This window comes from Salvelinus alpinus, chromosome 14, assembly GCF_045679555.1.
Source record: "Salvelinus alpinus chromosome 14, SLU_Salpinus.1, whole genome shotgun sequence".
NCBI lineage: Eukaryota > Metazoa > Chordata > Actinopteri > Salmoniformes > Salmonidae > Salvelinus > Salvelinus alpinus.
This window is the reverse complement of record NC_092099.1, coordinates 28390575-28408123: the sequence shown is the minus strand read 5'-3', so window position 1 is coordinate 28408123 and position 17549 is coordinate 28390575. Positions and strand designations below refer to the sequence as shown.

The window sequence follows — 17549 nt, the reverse complement described above, 5'->3', positions numbered from 1 at the left end:
TATGGCCAGTATTGGCTGGCTAGTTTATAGACCAGTATTGGCTGGCTAGTTTATAGACCAGTTTTGGCTGGCTAGTTTATAGACCAGTATTGGCTGGCTAGTTTATAGACCAGTATTGGCTGGCTAGTTTATGGACCAGTATTGGCTGGCTAGTTTATAGACCAGTATTGGCTGGCTAGTTTATGGACCAGTATTGGCTGGCTAGTTTATAGACCAGTATTGGCTGGCTAGTTTATAGACCGGTATTGGCTGGCTAGTTTATGGACCAGTATTGGCTGGCTAGTTTATAGACCAGTATTGGCTGGCTAGTTTATAGACCAGTATTGGCTGGCTAGTTTATAGACCAGTATTGGCTGGCTAGTTTATAGACCAGTATTGGCTGGCTAGTTTATGGCCAGTATTGGCTGGCTAGTTTATAGACCAGTATTGGCTGGCTAGTTTATAGACCAGTTTTGGCTGGCTAGTTTATAGACCAGTATTGGCTGGCTAGTTTATAGACCAGTATTGGCTGGCTAGTTTATGGACCAGTATTGGCTGGCTAGTTTATAGACCAGTATTGGCTGGCTAGTTTATGGACCAGTATTGGCTGGCTAGTTTATAGACCAGTATTGGCTGGCTAGTTTATAGACCGGTATTGGCTGGCTAGTTTATGGACCAGTATTGGCTGGCTAGTTTATAGACCAGTATTGGCTGGCTAGTTTATAGACCAGTATTGGCTGGCTAGTTTATAGACCAGTATTGGCTGGCTAGTTTATAGACCAGTATTGGCTGGCTAGTTTATAGACCAGTATTGGCTGGCTAGTTCATAGACCAGTATTGGCTGGCTAGTTTATAGACCAGTATTGGCTGGCTAGTTTATGGACCAGTATTGGCTGGCTAGTTTATAGACCAGTATTGGCTGGCTAGTTTATAGACCAGTATTGGCTGGCTAGTTTATGGACCAGTATTGGCTGAATAGTTTATAGACCAGTTTTGGCTGGCTAGTTTATGGACCAGTATTGGCTGGCTAGTTTATAGACCAGTATTGGCTGGCTAGTTTTTAGACCAGTATTGGCTGGCTAGTTTTTAGACCAGTATTGGCTGGCTAGTTTTTAGACCAGTATTGGCTGGCTAGTTTTTAGACCAGTATTGGCTGGCTAGTTTATAGACCAGTATTGGCTGGCTAGTTTATAGACCAGTATTGGCTGGCTAGTTTATAGACCAGTATTGGCTGGCTAGTTTATAGACCAGTATTGGCTGGCTAGTTTATAGACCAGTATTGGCTGGCTAGTTTATAGACCAGTATTGGCTGGCTAGTTTATAGACCAGTTTTGGCTGGCTAGTTTATAGACCAGTATTGGCTGGCTAGTTTATAGACCAGTATTGGCTGGCTAGTTTATAGACCAGTATTGGCTCCTGGCTTTTTTATTTGTTTACCTTGTCTAGTCTCATTTTGAGACCTATGGGAAGATAACTTGTATAACAGAATTCTCCTCTTTCTGTCTCTCTGCTGATGAACAGGTATTTTGGGAGCTATCGAACAGACTAGCTCAAAGTGCTGGCACGGCACTGCATGTATTCATTAATGCCTTTTAGATTAGCGATTTCATGGTGTTTCTCACAGGGAAGGAGATTGATTTCAGGATATGGATGGAGGGTGGGTGGGGAAGAGGGAGATTTGGGTAGACGGATAGGGGGCTTTGAGAGAAAGGGAAGCGATCATGTTAAAATCTTGCTGACACGGTCCAATATGTAATTACATTTCTGGGGCTGCATGGTTGGGGTGCTGACAAAGAGAATGTATTCATATTAAGAACATTTTTTTTCCTTCTTTGTTCCTCTACTACCCCCAGGCCAGGTTTCTTCTCTATAGTGTGTTTTACAGTAAAGTCTTCCTTTCTGTTACCTCTCAACCGTCACTATCTCAAATCAAATTGTATTCGTCACATGCTTCGTAAACAACAGGTTCAGACTAACAGTGGAATGCAGAGACAAAAGACAGTATTGAAAAATAATAGCATGAGGAATAAGTTGAAAAATAATAACACGAGGAATAAGTTGAAAAATAATAACACGAGGTATAATAACACAATGAGTAATGAACTTGCCTATATACACGGGGTACCAGTACCTAGTTGATATGCAGAGGTACAAGGTAATTGAGGTAGATATGTACATATAGGTAGGGATAAAGTGAATAGGCAATGGGATAGATTATAAACAGTAACAGCAGTGTATGTGATGAGTCAAAAGAGATTAGTGCAAAATGGTCAATGCAGATAGTCCGGATAGCTATTGGTTAGCTATTTAACTAACTATTTAGCAGTCTTATAGCTTGGGAGTAGAAGCTGTTCCAGACTTGGTACATCGGTACCACTTGCCGTGCGATACCTCATCCCTCTCTTTCTCAAACTCCACAGTTTATCTGAGTGCATACATAAGTGAATTTGAGTGCATAGTGACAGGGGAGGGGAGGAGTAGAGAATCGATTGGAGCCCTACCTGCTGGAGCCCTACCCGCTGGAGCCCTTCCCGCTGGACCCCTTCCCACTGGAACCCTACCCGCTGGAGCCCTTCCCGCTGGAGCCCTTCCCGCTGGAGCCCTTCCCGCTGGAGCCCTTCCCGCTGGACCCCTACCTGCTGGAGCCCTACCCGCTGGACCCCTACCCGCTGGACCCCTACCCGCTGGAGCCCTTCCCGCTGGAGCCCTTCCCGCTGGAGCCCTACCCGCTGGAGCCCTACCCGCTGGAGCCTGGCGCTGGAGCCCTTCCCGCTGGAGCCCTTCCCGCTGGAGCCCTACCCGCTGGAGCCCTACCCGCTGGAGCCCTACCCGCTGGAGCCTGGCACTGGAGCCCTACCCGCTGGAGCACTACCCGCTGGAGCCCTTCCCGCTGGAGACCTACCCGCTGGAGCCCTACCCGCTGGAGCCCTTCCCGCTGGAGCCTGGCGCTGGAGCCCTTACCGCTGGAGCCCTACCCGCTGGAGCCTGGCGCTGGAGCCCTTCCCGCTGGAGCCCTACCCGCTGGAGCCTGGCGCTGGAGCCCTTCCCGCTGGAGCCCTTCCCGCTGGAGCCCTACCGGACCCCTTCCCGCTGGACCCCTACCCGCTGGAGCCCTACCCGCTGGAGCCTGGCGCTGGAGCCCTACCCGCTGGAGCCCTACCCGCTGGACCCCTACCCGCTGGAGCCCTACCTGCTGGAGCCCTACCCGCTGGACCCCTACCCGCTGGAGCCCTTCCCGCTGGACCCCTACCTGCTGGAGCCCTACCTGCTGGAGCCCTACCCGCTGGAGCCCTTCCCGCTGGAGCCCTACCTGCTGGAGCCTGGCGCTGGAGCACTTCCCGCTGGAGCCCTACCCGCTGGACTCCTACCCGCTGGAGCCCTACCTGCTGGAGCCTGGCGCTGGAGCCCTACCCGCTGGAGCCCTTCCCGCTGGAGCCTGGCGCTGGAGCCCTTCCCGCTGGAGCCCTACCCGCTGGAGCCTGGCGCTGGACCCCTTCCCGCTGGAGCCCTACCCGCTGGAGCCCTACCCGCTAGAGCCCTAACCGCTGGAGCCCTACCTGCTGGAGCCCTACCCGCTGGACCCCTACCCGCTGGAGCCCTACCTGCTGGAGCCTGGCGCTGGAGCCCTACCCGCTGGAGCCCTACCCGCTGGAGCCCTACCCGCTGGACCCCTACCCGCTGGAGCCCTACCTGCTGGAGCCCTACCCGCTGGACCAATACCCGCTGGAGCCCTTCCCGCTGGACCCCTACCGCTGGAGCCCTACCTGCTGGAGCCCTACCCGCTGGAGCCCTTCCCGCTGGAGCCCTACCTGCTGGAGCCTGGCGCTGGAGCCCTACCTGCTGGAGCCCTACCCGCTGGACCCCTACCCGCTGGAGCCTGGCGCTGGACCCCTTCCCGCTGGAGCCCTACCCGCTGGAGCCCTACCCGCTAGAGCCCTACCCGCTGGAGCCCTATCCGCTGGAGCCCTATCCGCTGGACCCCTTCCCGCTGGACCCCTTCCCGCTGGACCCCTACCCGCTGGAGCCCTACCCGCTGGAGCCTGGCGCTGGAGCCCTACCCGCTGGAGCCCTACCCGCTGGACCCCTACCCGCTGGAGCCCTACCTGCTGGAGCCCTACCCGCTGGACCCCTACCCGCTGGAGCCCTTCCCGCTGGACCCCTACCCGCTGGAGCCCTACCTGCTGGAGCCCTACCCGCTGGAGCCCTTCCCGCTGGAGCCCTACCTGCTGGAGCCTGGCGCTGGAGCCCTACCTGCTGGAGCCCTACCCGCTGGACCCCTACCCGCTGGAGCCCTACCTGCTGGAGCCTGGCGCTGGAGCCCTACCCGCTGGAGCCCTACCCGCTGGAGCCCTTCCCGCTGGAGCCCTACCCGCTGGAGCCCTACCCGCTGGAGCCCTTCCCGCTGGACCCATTCCCGCTGGAGCCCTATCTGCTGGAGCCCTACCGGCTGGAGCCCTTCCCGCTGGAGCCCTACCTGCTGGAGCCCTACCTGCTGGAGCCCTACCCGCTGGAGCCCTTCCCGCTGGAGCCCTACCTGCTGGAGCCTGGCGCTGGAGCACTTCCCACTGGAGCCCTACCCGCTGGACTCCTACCCGCTGGAGCCCTACCTGCTGGAGCCTGGCGCTGGAGCCCTACCCGCTGGAGCCCTTCCCGCTGGAGCCTGGCGCTGGAGCCCTTCCCGCTGGAGCCCTACCCGCTGGAGCCTCGCGCTGGACCCCTTCCCGCTGGAGCCCTACCCGCTGGAGCCCTACCCGCTAGAGCCCTACCCGCTGGAGCCCTACCCGCTGGAGCCCTTCCCGCTGGACCCCTTCCCGCTGGACCCCTACCCGCTGGAGCCCTACCCGCTGGAGCCTGGCGCTGGAGCCCTACCCGCTGGAGCCCTACCCGCTGGACCCCTACCCGCTGGAGCCCTACCTGCTGGAGCCCTACCCGCTGGACCCCTACCCGCTGGAGCCCTTCCCGCTGGACCCCTACCCGCTGGAGCCCTACCTGCTGGAGCCCTATCTGCTGGAGCCCTACCCGCTGGACCCCTACCAGCTGGAGCCCTACCTGCTGGAGCCTGGCGCTGGAGCCCTACCCGCTGGAGCCCTACCCGCTGGAGCCCTACCCGCTGGAGCCCTTCCCGCTGGAGCCCTACCCGCTGGAGCCCTACCCGCTGGAGCCCTTCCCGCTGGACCCATTCCCGCTGGAGCCCTATCTGCTGGAGCCTGGCGCTGGAGCCCTACCCGCTGGAGCCCTACCCGCTGGAGCCCTTCCCGCTGGACCCCTACCCGCTGGAGCCTGGCGCTGGAGCCCTTCCCGCTGGAGCCCTTCCCACTGGAGCCCTACCCGCTGGACCCCTACCCGCTGGAGCCCTACCCGCTGGAACCCTACCCGCTGGAGCCCTTCCCGCTGGACCCCTTCCCACTGGAACCCTACCCGCTGGAGCCCTACCCGCTGGAGCCCTTCCCGCTGGACCCCTACCCGCTGGATCCATTCCCGCTGGACCCCTACCCGCTGGACCCCTTCCCGCTGGAGCCCTACCCGCTGGAGCCCTTCCCGCTGGACCCCTACCCGCTGGATCCCTTCCCGCTGGACCCCTTCCCGCTGGAGCCCTTCCCGCTGGACCCCTTCCCGCTGGACCCCTACCCGCTGGACCCCTACCCGCTGGATCCCTTCCCGCTGGAGCCCTTCCCGCTGGAGCCCTACCCGCTGGAGCCCTTCCCGCTGGACCCCTTCCCGCTGGACCCCTACCCGCTGGATCCCTTCCCGCTGGACCCCTTCCCGCTGGAGCCCTTCCCGCTGGACCCCTACCCGCTGGACCCCTACCCGCTGGATCCCTTCCCGCTGGACCCCTTCCCGCTGGAGCCCTTCCCGCTGGACCCCTTCCCGCTGGACCCCTTCCCTCTGGAGCCCTACCCGCTGGACCCCTTCCCACTGGAGCCCTACCCGCTGGAGCCCTTCCCGCTGGACCCCTTCCCGCTGGACCCCTACCCGCTGGACCCCTACCCGCTGGATCCCTTCCCGCTGGACCCCTTCCCGCTGGAGCCCTTCCCGCTGGACCCCTTCCTGCTGGACCCCTTCCCACTGGAGCCCTTCCCGCTGGACCCCTACCCGCTGGAGCCCTTCCCGCTGGACCCCTTCCCGCTGGAGCCCTACCCGCTGGAGCCCTACCTGCTGGACCCCTACCCGCTGGAGCCTGGCGCTGGAGCCCTTCCCGCTGGAGCCCTTCCCACTGGACCCCTTCCCACTGGACCCCTACCCGCTGGACCCCTTCCCGCTGGACCCCTTCCCGCTGGACCCCTTCCCGCTGGATCCCTTCCCGCTGGACCCCTACCCGCTGGAGCCCTTCCCGCTGGACCCCTACCCGCTGGAGCCTGGCGCTGGAGCCCTTCCCGCTGGAGCCCTACCCGCTGGAGCCTGGCGCTGGAGCCCTTCCCGCTGGAGCCCTACCTGCTGGAGCCCTTCCCGCTGGAGCCCTTCCCGCTGGAGCCCTTCCCGCTGGAGCCCTACCTGCTGGACCCCTACCCGCTGGAGCCCTACCCGCTGGAGCCCTACCCGCTGGACCCTTACCCACTGGAGCTCTACCCGCTGGAGCCTGGCGCTGGAGCCCTACCCGCTGGAGCCCTTCCCGCTGGAGCCCTTCCCGCTGGATCCCTTCCCGCTGGAGACCTACCTACTGGAGCCCTTCCCGCTGGAGCCCTTCCCGCTGGAGCCCTTCCCGCTGGTCCCCTTCCCGCTGGAGCCCTTCCCGCTGGTCCCCTTCCCGCTGGAGCCCTACCTACTGGAGCCCTTCCCGCTGGACCCCTTCCCGCTGGACCCCTTCCCGCTGGACCCCTTCCTGCTGGACCCCTACCCGCTGGAGCCCTTCCCACTGGACCCCTTCCCGCTGGAGCCCTACCCGCTGGAGCCTGGCGCTGGCACTCTGCATACCAACTACACACTGACACATACTGTATACTTGCAGCATTGTCACTCACTTTAGCATCAACAGGCACATTCAGAGAGAAGGGAACAGCCTCATCTCTGCAACGCTTTATATTACAAGTATGTTACATAATTAGACTAGGTAAACTAATTAAAAACTCAAAAGGATGTAAAACTGTACCCTATAAGTACCGTTGTGTTTCATGCGTCTCTTAATTCCACCTCTACTCCCCATTAGTACTGAACGGAGGTCAGTAGTATTCGGTTGTTTACGGGTCATACTGTTGCTAGGTGCTGTTTGCTTGAGTCAAAGTAACATTAGCTCATACTGTAGCCGGTATTTCACTGGCACACGTAATAGGTTAATATTTCACTATCCTGGGTAAATGACTCCCATGGACTGTAGCCTATTACTGTTACTTATTAGGCTTCTGTTTCTCCTTCACTCACTTTCACGTCTCCCTGACATTTTCCTGGTTCAATCTGACATTTGACCCCAGCCAGGGGGTCACTACTGTGGCGATAGTGACATGATGGGGGTGCATTTATAAAATGTTGAGTGGAGTATGTGAGGGTGTACCTTGTGGACATACTGTGGCCTGTAACCTGGCCAGCTGTTACCAATGTGAATCCAGGTTACAGTCATAGGTTACACTGTGGTAGAATATTCTGAGTCACTCTCTATACTTTACTCCAAAACTGATTTTATAGCATGATAGCAATAAATAGATAGAATGAGAGCGAGAGAGAGAGAGAGGTATATCCATATCCTCTCTAGACAGACCATAAGTAATGTGTTTAATAAAAGACACACTCTCATGTACCTCTGACCTCTAGTAGTGCAGAGCGGGAGTAGAGGAGGATGTAATGTAGCAAGTAAATATAGCACAGAGCTATGATGCATACTCTAATACAGGAGTTTGCTAACTTTTTCACCTGACCCCCACAACAACAACAAAAAATGAAATAAAAAAAGTTTAGCTGACATGGGCATTTGATAGTTGATCTGGACATTTCTGAACGGTTATAAATAGCTCTCTAAGGTATGTAATAACTAATATGACAAGAGGAACTGATGATGCACTACCCAATTTCTAAATTGCACCTTGCATTATATTATAACAACTTTCAAGAGTAAGTTTGATGCCGGACTGAGTTCCTAGGGGGCACACCCCACAGTTTGGGGACCCCTGCTCTAACAGACCAGTGTCATACTGATGCATGGCCATGTCTGAGATCTTAGTCATTTTCATCTCATTGTGATGTGCTTGTGTGTGCGTGCATGCGTGTATTTGTGGATCAGGCATTGACAGACAATCTCTCACATGCTGCCTCGGGCATGCCATCCATTGGCATGTCTCACCACAAATCAACAATCACACACATTACCCACATTACATACATTACACACATCACAGACATTACACGCATCACACACATTACACACATCACAGACATTACACGCATCACACACATTACACACATTACACCTACTTCATATAACACACACATACACAAATCACAGATCACACATCTCTAACATCACATATCACACAGGTGTTGCTAGTCGCAACCCTGGGGGAGAGAAGAAGGAGAGGGGGAAAAGAGGGAGGGAGGAGGAAAAAAGAGAGGGGTGGAGATTAATAGGCTTTGTGAGAGACAGAGAGAGAGACAGATAAACTCACATATCTATTGGGTGAAATGCCAGTGTTCCAACACAGTAGCAAGATTTGTGACCTGTTGCCACAATAAAAAAGGGCAACAAGCGAAGAACAAGCAACATTGTAAATACAACCCATATTTATGTTGATTTATTTTCCCTTTTGTACTTTAACTATTTGCACATCGTTACAACACTGTATACAGTATAGCCATAACATGACATTTGAAATGTTTCTATTCCTTTGGAACTTTTGTGAGTGTAATGTACACTGTTAATTTTTTATTGTTTATTTCACTTTTGTTTATTATCTATTTCACTTGCTTTGGCATGTAAACATGCCGTAGCAGAGTGAGAGGGAGACATAGAGAGAGAGAGAGACAGAGAGAGAGAGGGAGAGAGGGAGAGAGGGAGACAGAGAGACAGAGACACAGAGAGAGAGACAGAGAGACAAAGACAGAGAGAAAGACAGAGAGACAAAGACAGAGAGAAAGACAGAGAGAGAGAGAGAGAGAGAGAGAGAGAGAGAGAGAGAGAGAGAGAGAGAGAGAGAGAGAGAGAGAGAGAGAGAGAGAGAGAGAGAGAGAGAGAGAGAGAGAGAGAGAGAGAGAGAGAGAGAGAGAGAGAGAGAGAGAGAGAGAGAGAGAGAGAGAGAGAGAGAGAGAGAGACAGAGAGACAGAGAGACAGAGAGACAGAGAGACAGAGAGACAGAGAGACAGAGAGACAGAGAGACAGAGAGACAGAGCAAGAAGAGCATTCTATGCCATTAAAAGGAACATCAAAATTGAAATTCCAATTAGAATCTGGCTCAAAATTTTTCAATCAGTTATAGAACCAATTGCTCTATATGGCAGTGAAGTATGGGGTCCACTCTCTAATAATGAATTTACTAAATGGGACAAACATCCAACTGAAATATTGCATGCAGAGTTTTGCAAGACTGTATTGCAAGTACAAAGAAAAACTCCAAATAACGCATGTAGGGCAGAATTGGGCCAATACCCCCTCCTCATTCGAATAGAAAAAAGAGCCATCAAATTTTACAACCATCTAAAAACAAGTGACCCTAAAACATTCCATCACACAGCTCTACAATGTCAAGAGATGAAACCAGAGAAGAGTCCCCTGAGCCAGCTGGTTCTGAGGCTCAGTTCACCAACCCAAACCAACCCCATAGAGCCTCGGGACAGCCCTCAGAAAATCTGGCCCAACCAAATCATCACAAAACAAAAAGAAAAATATATAACCTATTGGAAAGACACCACAAAAAAATCTAAGTAAACTTCAATGCTATTTGGCTCTAAACAGACAGTACATGGTGGCAGACTATCTGACCACTGTGACTGATAGAAAACTGAGGAAAACATCTGTACTTTGTACAGACTCAGTGAGCACAGTCTGGCTATAGAGACCGGTCGTCACAGACAAACCTGGCTGCCCAGAGAGGACAGGCTGTGCTCACTCTGCTCCAGGGGAGAGATAGAGACAGAGGTGCATTTCCTACTACACTGTGACAAATACTCAGACCTAAGAGCATATTTCTTTCCCAAAATTATAACTCAATACAAAGAATTTGAAACTATAAAAAATGAAGAAAAAATCAAATATTTATTGGGTGAAAAGCCAAAAAGTGTCCTCCTGCCACAACCTGAGGGACAGCCAATGAAAAATGCAAAGTAATGTTGATAATATTTCCCATTTAGCTTAGTTTTGTTTTGTCTTTCATACCAGGTCATATGTCTTCTCAAGTCATATTGACACTGGTCTACTACCATTGATTTAATGTATTGTTGTTCTGATTAATATTGTTGTTGTAGTTGTTGTTAATGGTAATCCCATGTCCACTACTACTATTATTATAGCTGTTGGTCCCACCATTTATTTATATATAAATATATATATATTTTGTATATATATACATATATATTTTATTTTTATTTTTCGATATGTATACTTTGACAATGTAAGTAATAATGAACTTGCCATGTCAATAAAGTCAATTGAATTGAATTGAAAATTGAGAGAGAGAGAGAGAGAGAGAGAGAGAGAGAGAGAGAGAGAGAGAGAGAGAGAGAGAGAGAGAGAGAGAGAGAGAGAGAGAGACAGAGAGACAGAGAGACAGAGAGACAGAGAGACAGAGAGACAGAGAGACAGAGAGACAGAGAGACAGAGAGAAATGGGTGGAAAGAGTAATAGGCTTGTAGTGACATAAGTAACTACAGTGGGGAGAACAAGTATTTGATACACTGCCGATTTTGCAGGTTTTCCTACTTACAAAGCATTTAGAGGTCTGTAATTTTTATCATAGGTACACTTCAACTGTGAGAGACGGAATCTAAAACAAAAATCCAGAAAATCACATTGTATGATTTTTAAGTAATTAATTTGCATTTTATTGCATGACATAAGTATTTGATCACCTACCAACCAGTAAGATTTCCGGCTCTCACAGACCTGTTAGTTTTTCTTTAAGACACCCTCCTGTTCTCCTCTCATTACCTGTATTAACTGCACCTGTTTGAACTCGTTACCTGTATAAAAGACACCTGTCCACACACTCAATCAAACAGACTCCAACCTCTCCACAATGGCCAAGACCAGAGAGCTGTGTAAGGACATCAGGGATAAAATTGTAGACCTGCACAAGGCTGGGATGGGCTACAGGACAATAGGCAAGCAGCTTAGTGAGAAGGCAACAACTGTTGGCGCAATTATTAGAAAATGGAAGAAGTTCAAGATGACGGTCAATCACCCTCGGTCTGGGGCTCCATGCAAGATCTCACCTCGTGGGGCATCAATGATCATGAGGAAGGTGAGGGATCAGCCCAGAACTACACGGCAGGACCTGGTCAATGACCTGAAGAGAGCTGGGACCACACTCTCAAAGAAAACCATTAGTAACACACTACGCCGTCATGGATTAAAATCCTGCAGCGCACGCAAGGTCCCCCTGCTCAAGCCAGCGCATGTCCAGGCCCGTCTGAAGTTTGCCAATGACCATCTGGATGATCCAGAGGAGGAATGGGAGAAGGTCATGTGGTCTGATGAGACAAAAATAGAGCTTTTTGGTCTAAACTCCACTCGCTGTGTTTGGAGGAAGAAGAAGGATGAGTACAACCCCAAGAACACCATCCCAACTGTGAAGCATGGAGGTGCAAACATCATTCTTTGGGGATGCTTTTCTGCAAAGGGGACAGGACGACTGCACCGTATTGAGGGGAGGATGGATGGGGCCATGTATCGCGAGATCTTGGCCAACAACCTCCTTCCCTCAGTAAGAGCATTGAAGATGGGTCGTGGCTGGGTCTTCCAGAATGACAACGACCCAAAACACACAGCCAGGGCAACTAAGGAGTGGCTCCGTAAGAAGCATCTCAAGGTCCTGGAGTGGCCTAGCCAGTCTCCAGACCTGAACCCAATAGAAAATCTTTGGAGGGAGCTGAAAGTCCGTATTGCCCAGCGACAGCCCCGAAACCTGAAGGATCTGGAGAAGGTCTGTATGGAGGAGTGGGCCAAAATCCCTGCTGCAGTGTGTGCAAACCTGGTCAAGAACTACAGGAAACGTCTGATCTCTGTAATTGCAAACAAAGGTTTCTGTACCAAATATTAAGTTCTGCTTTTCTGATGTATCAAATACTTATGTCATGCAATAAAATGCAAATTAATTACTTAAAAATCATACAATGTGATTTTCTGGATTTTTGTTTTAGATTCCGTCTCTCACAGTTGAAGTGTACCTATGATAAAAATTACAGACCTCTACATGCTTTGTAAGTAGGAAAACCTGCAAAATCGGCAGTGTATCAAATACTTGTTCTCCCCACTGTATATACGGCAACAGAGGAACATAAAGAAATCTGAGGCAGAAAGACGGAAGGGTGAGACTGGGGGCGAGAGGAGATGATGACAGCTACATATCAGACAACTGTTTTTGTAGATATGGGCCACAGCAAGGACATTTGGGGAGGAAGGCATGCAACATGTGATCTAATGCAGTTCCATGTCTTTTTTTATTTTCTCTGAAATAATGAAGGTGTGTGTCTCTGTCTGTCCGTCTCCCTGCAGACAAGCATCGTTAGCCAGCTGCTGAAGCACAGAGCAGACCCAACTCTCCTGAACTGCAACCAAGACAAGCCCTCAGGTATAACACACTGACATACACACACACACACTCAATTTAAGCATGTGGTATTGAAATAAATAAATGTATTTTGATTGGTCCAGTTGACCTGTGTCTGCCTAGCCTACTGTTCTAGTGATCACTCTGATAAAACGGAACCAACACACACAACCTAACCAATTCATTTCCACAAGACTGTGTGTGTGTGGTTGTGGGTGTGTGGTTGTGGGTGTGTGTGTGTGTGTGTGTGTGTGTGTGTGTGTGTGTGTGTGTGTGTGTGTGTGTGTGTGTGTGTGTGTGTGTGTGTGTGTGTGTGTGTGTGTGTGTGTGTGTGTGTGCGGTGTGTGTGCGGTGTGGGTGGAGGTTATACAGTGCATTTGGAAAGTATTCAGACCCCTTGACTTTTTCCACATTTTGTTATGATAAAGCCTTACTCTAAAATGTATTAAATTGTTTTTGTTCCTCATCAATCTACACAAAATATCCCAAAATGACAAAGCAAAAGCAGGTTTAGAAATGTTTGCTAATTTCTTAATAACCTGAAATATGACATTTACATATGTACTCAGACACTTAACTCAGTACTTTGTTGAAGCACCTTTGGCAGTGATTACAGCCTCGAGTCTTCTTGGGTATGACAATACAAGCTTGGCACACATGTATTTGGGGAGTTTCTCCCATTCTTCTCTCCAGATCCTCTCAAGCTCTGTCAGGTTGGATGGGGAGCGTCACTGCACAGCTATTTTTTAGGTCTCTCCAGAAGTCTGGGCTCTGGCTGGGCCACTCAATGACATTTACGGACTTGTCCCGAAGCCACTCCTGCGTTGTCTTGGCTGAGTGCTAAGGGTTGTTGTCCTGTTGGAGGGTGAATCTTTGCCCCAGTCTGAGGTCCTGAGTGCTCTGGAGCAGGTTTTCATCAAAGATATCTCTGTACTTTGCTCCGTTCGTCTTTGCCTCGATCTTGACTAGTCTCCCAGTCCCTGCCACTGAAAAACCACATCATGATGCTGCTGGTTTAGTGCTGCAGAGATGGTTGTCCTTCTGGAAGGTTCTCCCATCTCCACAGAGGAGCTCTGTCAGTTTGACCATCGGGTTCTTGGTTCCCTTCTCCCCTGATTGCTCAGTTTGGCCAGGCGGCCAGCTCTAGGAAGAGTCTTGGTGGTTCAAACTTCTTCCATTTAAGAATGATGGAGGCCACTGTGTTCTTGGGGACATTCAATGCTGCAGAAATATTCTCAGATCTGTGCCTCCACACAATCATGTCTCAGAGCTCTATGCACAATTCCTTTGACCTCATGGCTTGGTTTTTGCTCTGACATGCACTGTCAACTGTGGGACCTTATATAGACAGGTGTGTGCCTTTCCAAATAATGTCCAATCAATTGAATTGACCACAGGTGGAGTCCAATCAAGTTTTAGAAACATCTCAAGGATGGTCAATGGAAACAGGATGCGCCTGAGTTTAATTTCGAGTCTCATAGCAAAGTGTCTCAACACTTATGTAAATAAGGTATTTTTTATTTTTATTTTTAATAAATGTGCAAACATTTCTAAAAACCTGTTTTCACTTTGTCATTATGGGGTATTGTGTGTAGATTGCTGAGAAAAAAAATACTTTTATCAATTTTAGAAAAAGACTGTAACGTACCAAAATGTGGAAAAAGTCAAGGGGTCTGAATACTTTCCGAAGACACTGTATGGTATTGCCCCATGAGGACAAGCTCATCCATTAACCAAACATAAAATGAACACTTCATACTCTACTTGATTTTTTCTCTGGACACAGAAACATGCACACACACTGAGAGAATAGACTGGAAGTGTTCAGAATTAATCATCAGAACTAATTTGATTCATTCCATAATGGTTATGAAGGTAGAATATCACTACTCAAGTGCATTATCTGTCATTTATGTACAGAAGCAGAAGAGACTATGTATGACCACACTAACATGATTCCTTCTCATTTAATCTAAATGTGTGTGTATGCATGAGTGTGTGTATGCATGAGTGTGTGTGTGTGTGTGTGTGTGTGTGTGTGTGTGTGTGTGTGTGTGTGTGTGTGTGTGTGTGTGTGTGTGTGTGTGTGTGTGTGTGTGTGTGTGTGTGTGTGTGTGTGTGTGTGTGTGTGTGTGTGTGTGTGTGTGTGTGTGTGAGAGAGAGAGAGAGTAAGAGGGGGGGAGATATGGGCGTCTAGGGGGTTGTCACTCTCTATGAAATAAAAGAGGAGATATACAGTAGCCGTACTCCTCCCCTGTGCCCTTTTAGACCTCATGAAAGACTGAGGGTATCTTAACTCACCCTGTCTCTGAAGCTCAGATGGATTGGTCCTCCATGGGCTTTGCACTCTGCACAGGCACATCCATATGGATGTGAGGGGGGGTCAGTGGGTTAGGACGAGGCCCTTAGTGAATTAGTCTATATTACTTGTCATTAATGTTCAGCGTATTGATCTTGGAGGACATTTTATGTGTCTCGTTGATTGGCTGGTGTTCAAAGTCAATGTCTACGCAACATTCCACATCCTTGCAAGCTAGATATGATTGAAAGTACTGAAAGACCATCAGTGACTTAAATGTCTTATGACCACAATGATTCAAGTCATGCTCCAGAGATTTTGTATCATTTCAACCAGTCCTTTTGAAAGTAGTGTTCACGAGCCAAAACGAGTTCCCGACAACTCTGTATTACGTCATCCATTGCTTATGATATGTTACCTTTTTTTGGTGCAATTTGTATGAAATGTTACAAATTCAAAATAGGACAATATGTTATGAATTTGTAAGTTCTTAAGATCCCGGACTGCTTCTTTAGGCAAGTTTAAATACCACAAACCTCTGATGTGCCTTATTGCTATTATAAACTGATTAGCAACATTAATTGAACAGTAAACAAGTATTTTTGCATCATACGTGTGGTATATTGTTGTCTGATATACATGGCTAAAATGTTTCAGCCAATTAGCTTATAGGACCCAAACTACCCGGTTTATAATGCTTACCAACAAATACATTTGTAACAGTCTGACAGAGAGGTGAAAAGAGTCTTTCTCATTGTTAACCCTTAGTGGTTACTCTCTTAACCCCCTTTGCTCTCTGTCCTGGTTCCAGGCATAGCAGCATCTGACCCCATCATGGCTATGCTGCTGAGAGCAGAGGAATGCTGGGTAGAGAGACTGAAGGACCCCTCTGTCCCCCCGCCCCCTTCAGATGAGCGCTACGACGGAGGCGCACACGACCACACCATCCCCGTCAAGAACCTGTGAGTTTTTATCAATTCATCAAATGATCAAATGACCTCACTTATCTATATTATGCATTAATTATAGTTCAAGTGTGTTTCGATATCAGTATTCAAAAGCAAATGATACCCTTAGTAATCCTATTACCCCCACCCCTACCCTGTAGCACCCCCCTGTCCATGTCCCTCTCTAAGAGGGACAGTCTGTTGGAGAAGTGTGCCATGTTCAGTGAGGTGGGAGGGGGGCTGAGCAGACAACCCTCACTGGACAACGGTCTGGACGGACCTACAGGACCCTACAGCAAACTGGAGCAGGCAAGTACAATCAACATCTGCACTACAACTAAGTGTACACTCAATATGTGCACTACTGCTATGTACTTCACATCTCTACCACAGAAAAGTTTACATGTACAGTATGAGAAAGTGTGCACATGCACCAAATCCATGTGTGGTTAATATGGTAACCTGTGTGGTGTTGTGTTGCAGGTGAAGCTGATGCCTCCGGCGCCTAATGATGACCTGGCGTCTCTCAGTGAACTCACAAACAGCAGCCTGCTCTACGAGATGCAGAAACGCTTTGGCAATGACCAGATTTATGTAGGTAGAACACTCACACAAACATGCACACAAACATACATACACACACACACACACTCACATGGACACACTGACATACAATTGGAGTGATGTATGAGATGTCAGCTTGGACAATGGGCAGTCTTTCCCCTTGACTCTGCCCAGATTCAGAGCTGGGGAGGCAAACCAGCACCCTCCAGCCTAGCAGGCCAGTGACAGAGATGGGTGTTTTTGCCAATGGCTGGGACAGGGGAGGGAGTCCTGTTTTTGGTCTCTCTGTTGCCAGGCCAGGCAATGGTAACTGTGCTAGTGTGAGTTGTAGGGGTGGTACGTTCTTTGAGTCAGTCTTCCAATCCCCTCTCAGCTCTCTGTTCTGGGATAGTGGCTGTTGTGTGATGGGTTTGTGTGAGCTCTGGCCAGGGCCTCGTGTCTGGAAGGTGGCCCAGGAGACTCACTGTCTGCTGCCCAGGGACTTTGAGCCATGGCTGGGGGGATGAATATAACTACTAAGAGCCACATGTACATGCACGGATACACAGGCACCCACATTAATGCACAAATTTACACAGACACACACACACACTCACAAAAGAGACATTTCCTATGTTGGAGAATCAATGCTGGTTTGGTTCGATGGAAGAAATCCATGACTGCATTTTTAAGAAATACTGTACACCCCTTTTCCTTTCGGTTTCTGGTCATTTTAACCACCTTTCATTGTCCCAATCTCCCTGAGTCTATTGTCTGGTCTATAGCTCAGCATGAGAGACTGTGCTGTTTAAAGACAGGAGCCAGATCAATGTGGAACAGCCTGGTTATTCTCATCACTGTGTGTGAAGAGGCTTCAATAGCCTGTTGTTACTGAACTACAGATGGAGGAGAGACTGGCTGGCTTAGATATGGAGGGGAGGTAAGAGAGGAGGAGGTAGATTGAGAGAGGACAGAGAAGAGGGGGATAGAATGAGACAAGGAGAAGGGAAAGAAAAAAAGAGATGATGGGAAAAGATAAGGAGATTGGGCGAGGAGGAGGGGGAGGAAGAAGAGGAAGAAGAGAGCATGGAGAG

General features: G+C 50.0%; 1 protein-coding gene across 4 annotated transcripts in view; it reads left to right on the top strand.

Annotated features, from left to right (window-relative positions):
• LOC139538704 (unconventional myosin-XVI-like) overlaps positions 1–17549 on the top strand; it is a 307739-nt gene that overhangs the window by 170413 nt on the left and 119777 nt on the right. For all 4 annotated transcript variants that reach the window (XM_071341081.1, XM_071341079.1, XM_071341080.1 and 1 more), the window contains exons 8-11: positions 12612–12687; positions 15777–15927; positions 16074–16221; positions 16396–16506. In XM_071341081.1, the coding sequence (XP_071197182.1) occupies positions 12612–12687; positions 15777–15927; positions 16074–16221; positions 16396–16506 (486 nt within the window). The remainder of the gene's footprint in view (positions 1–12611; positions 12688–15776; positions 15928–16073; positions 16222–16395; positions 16507–17549) is intronic.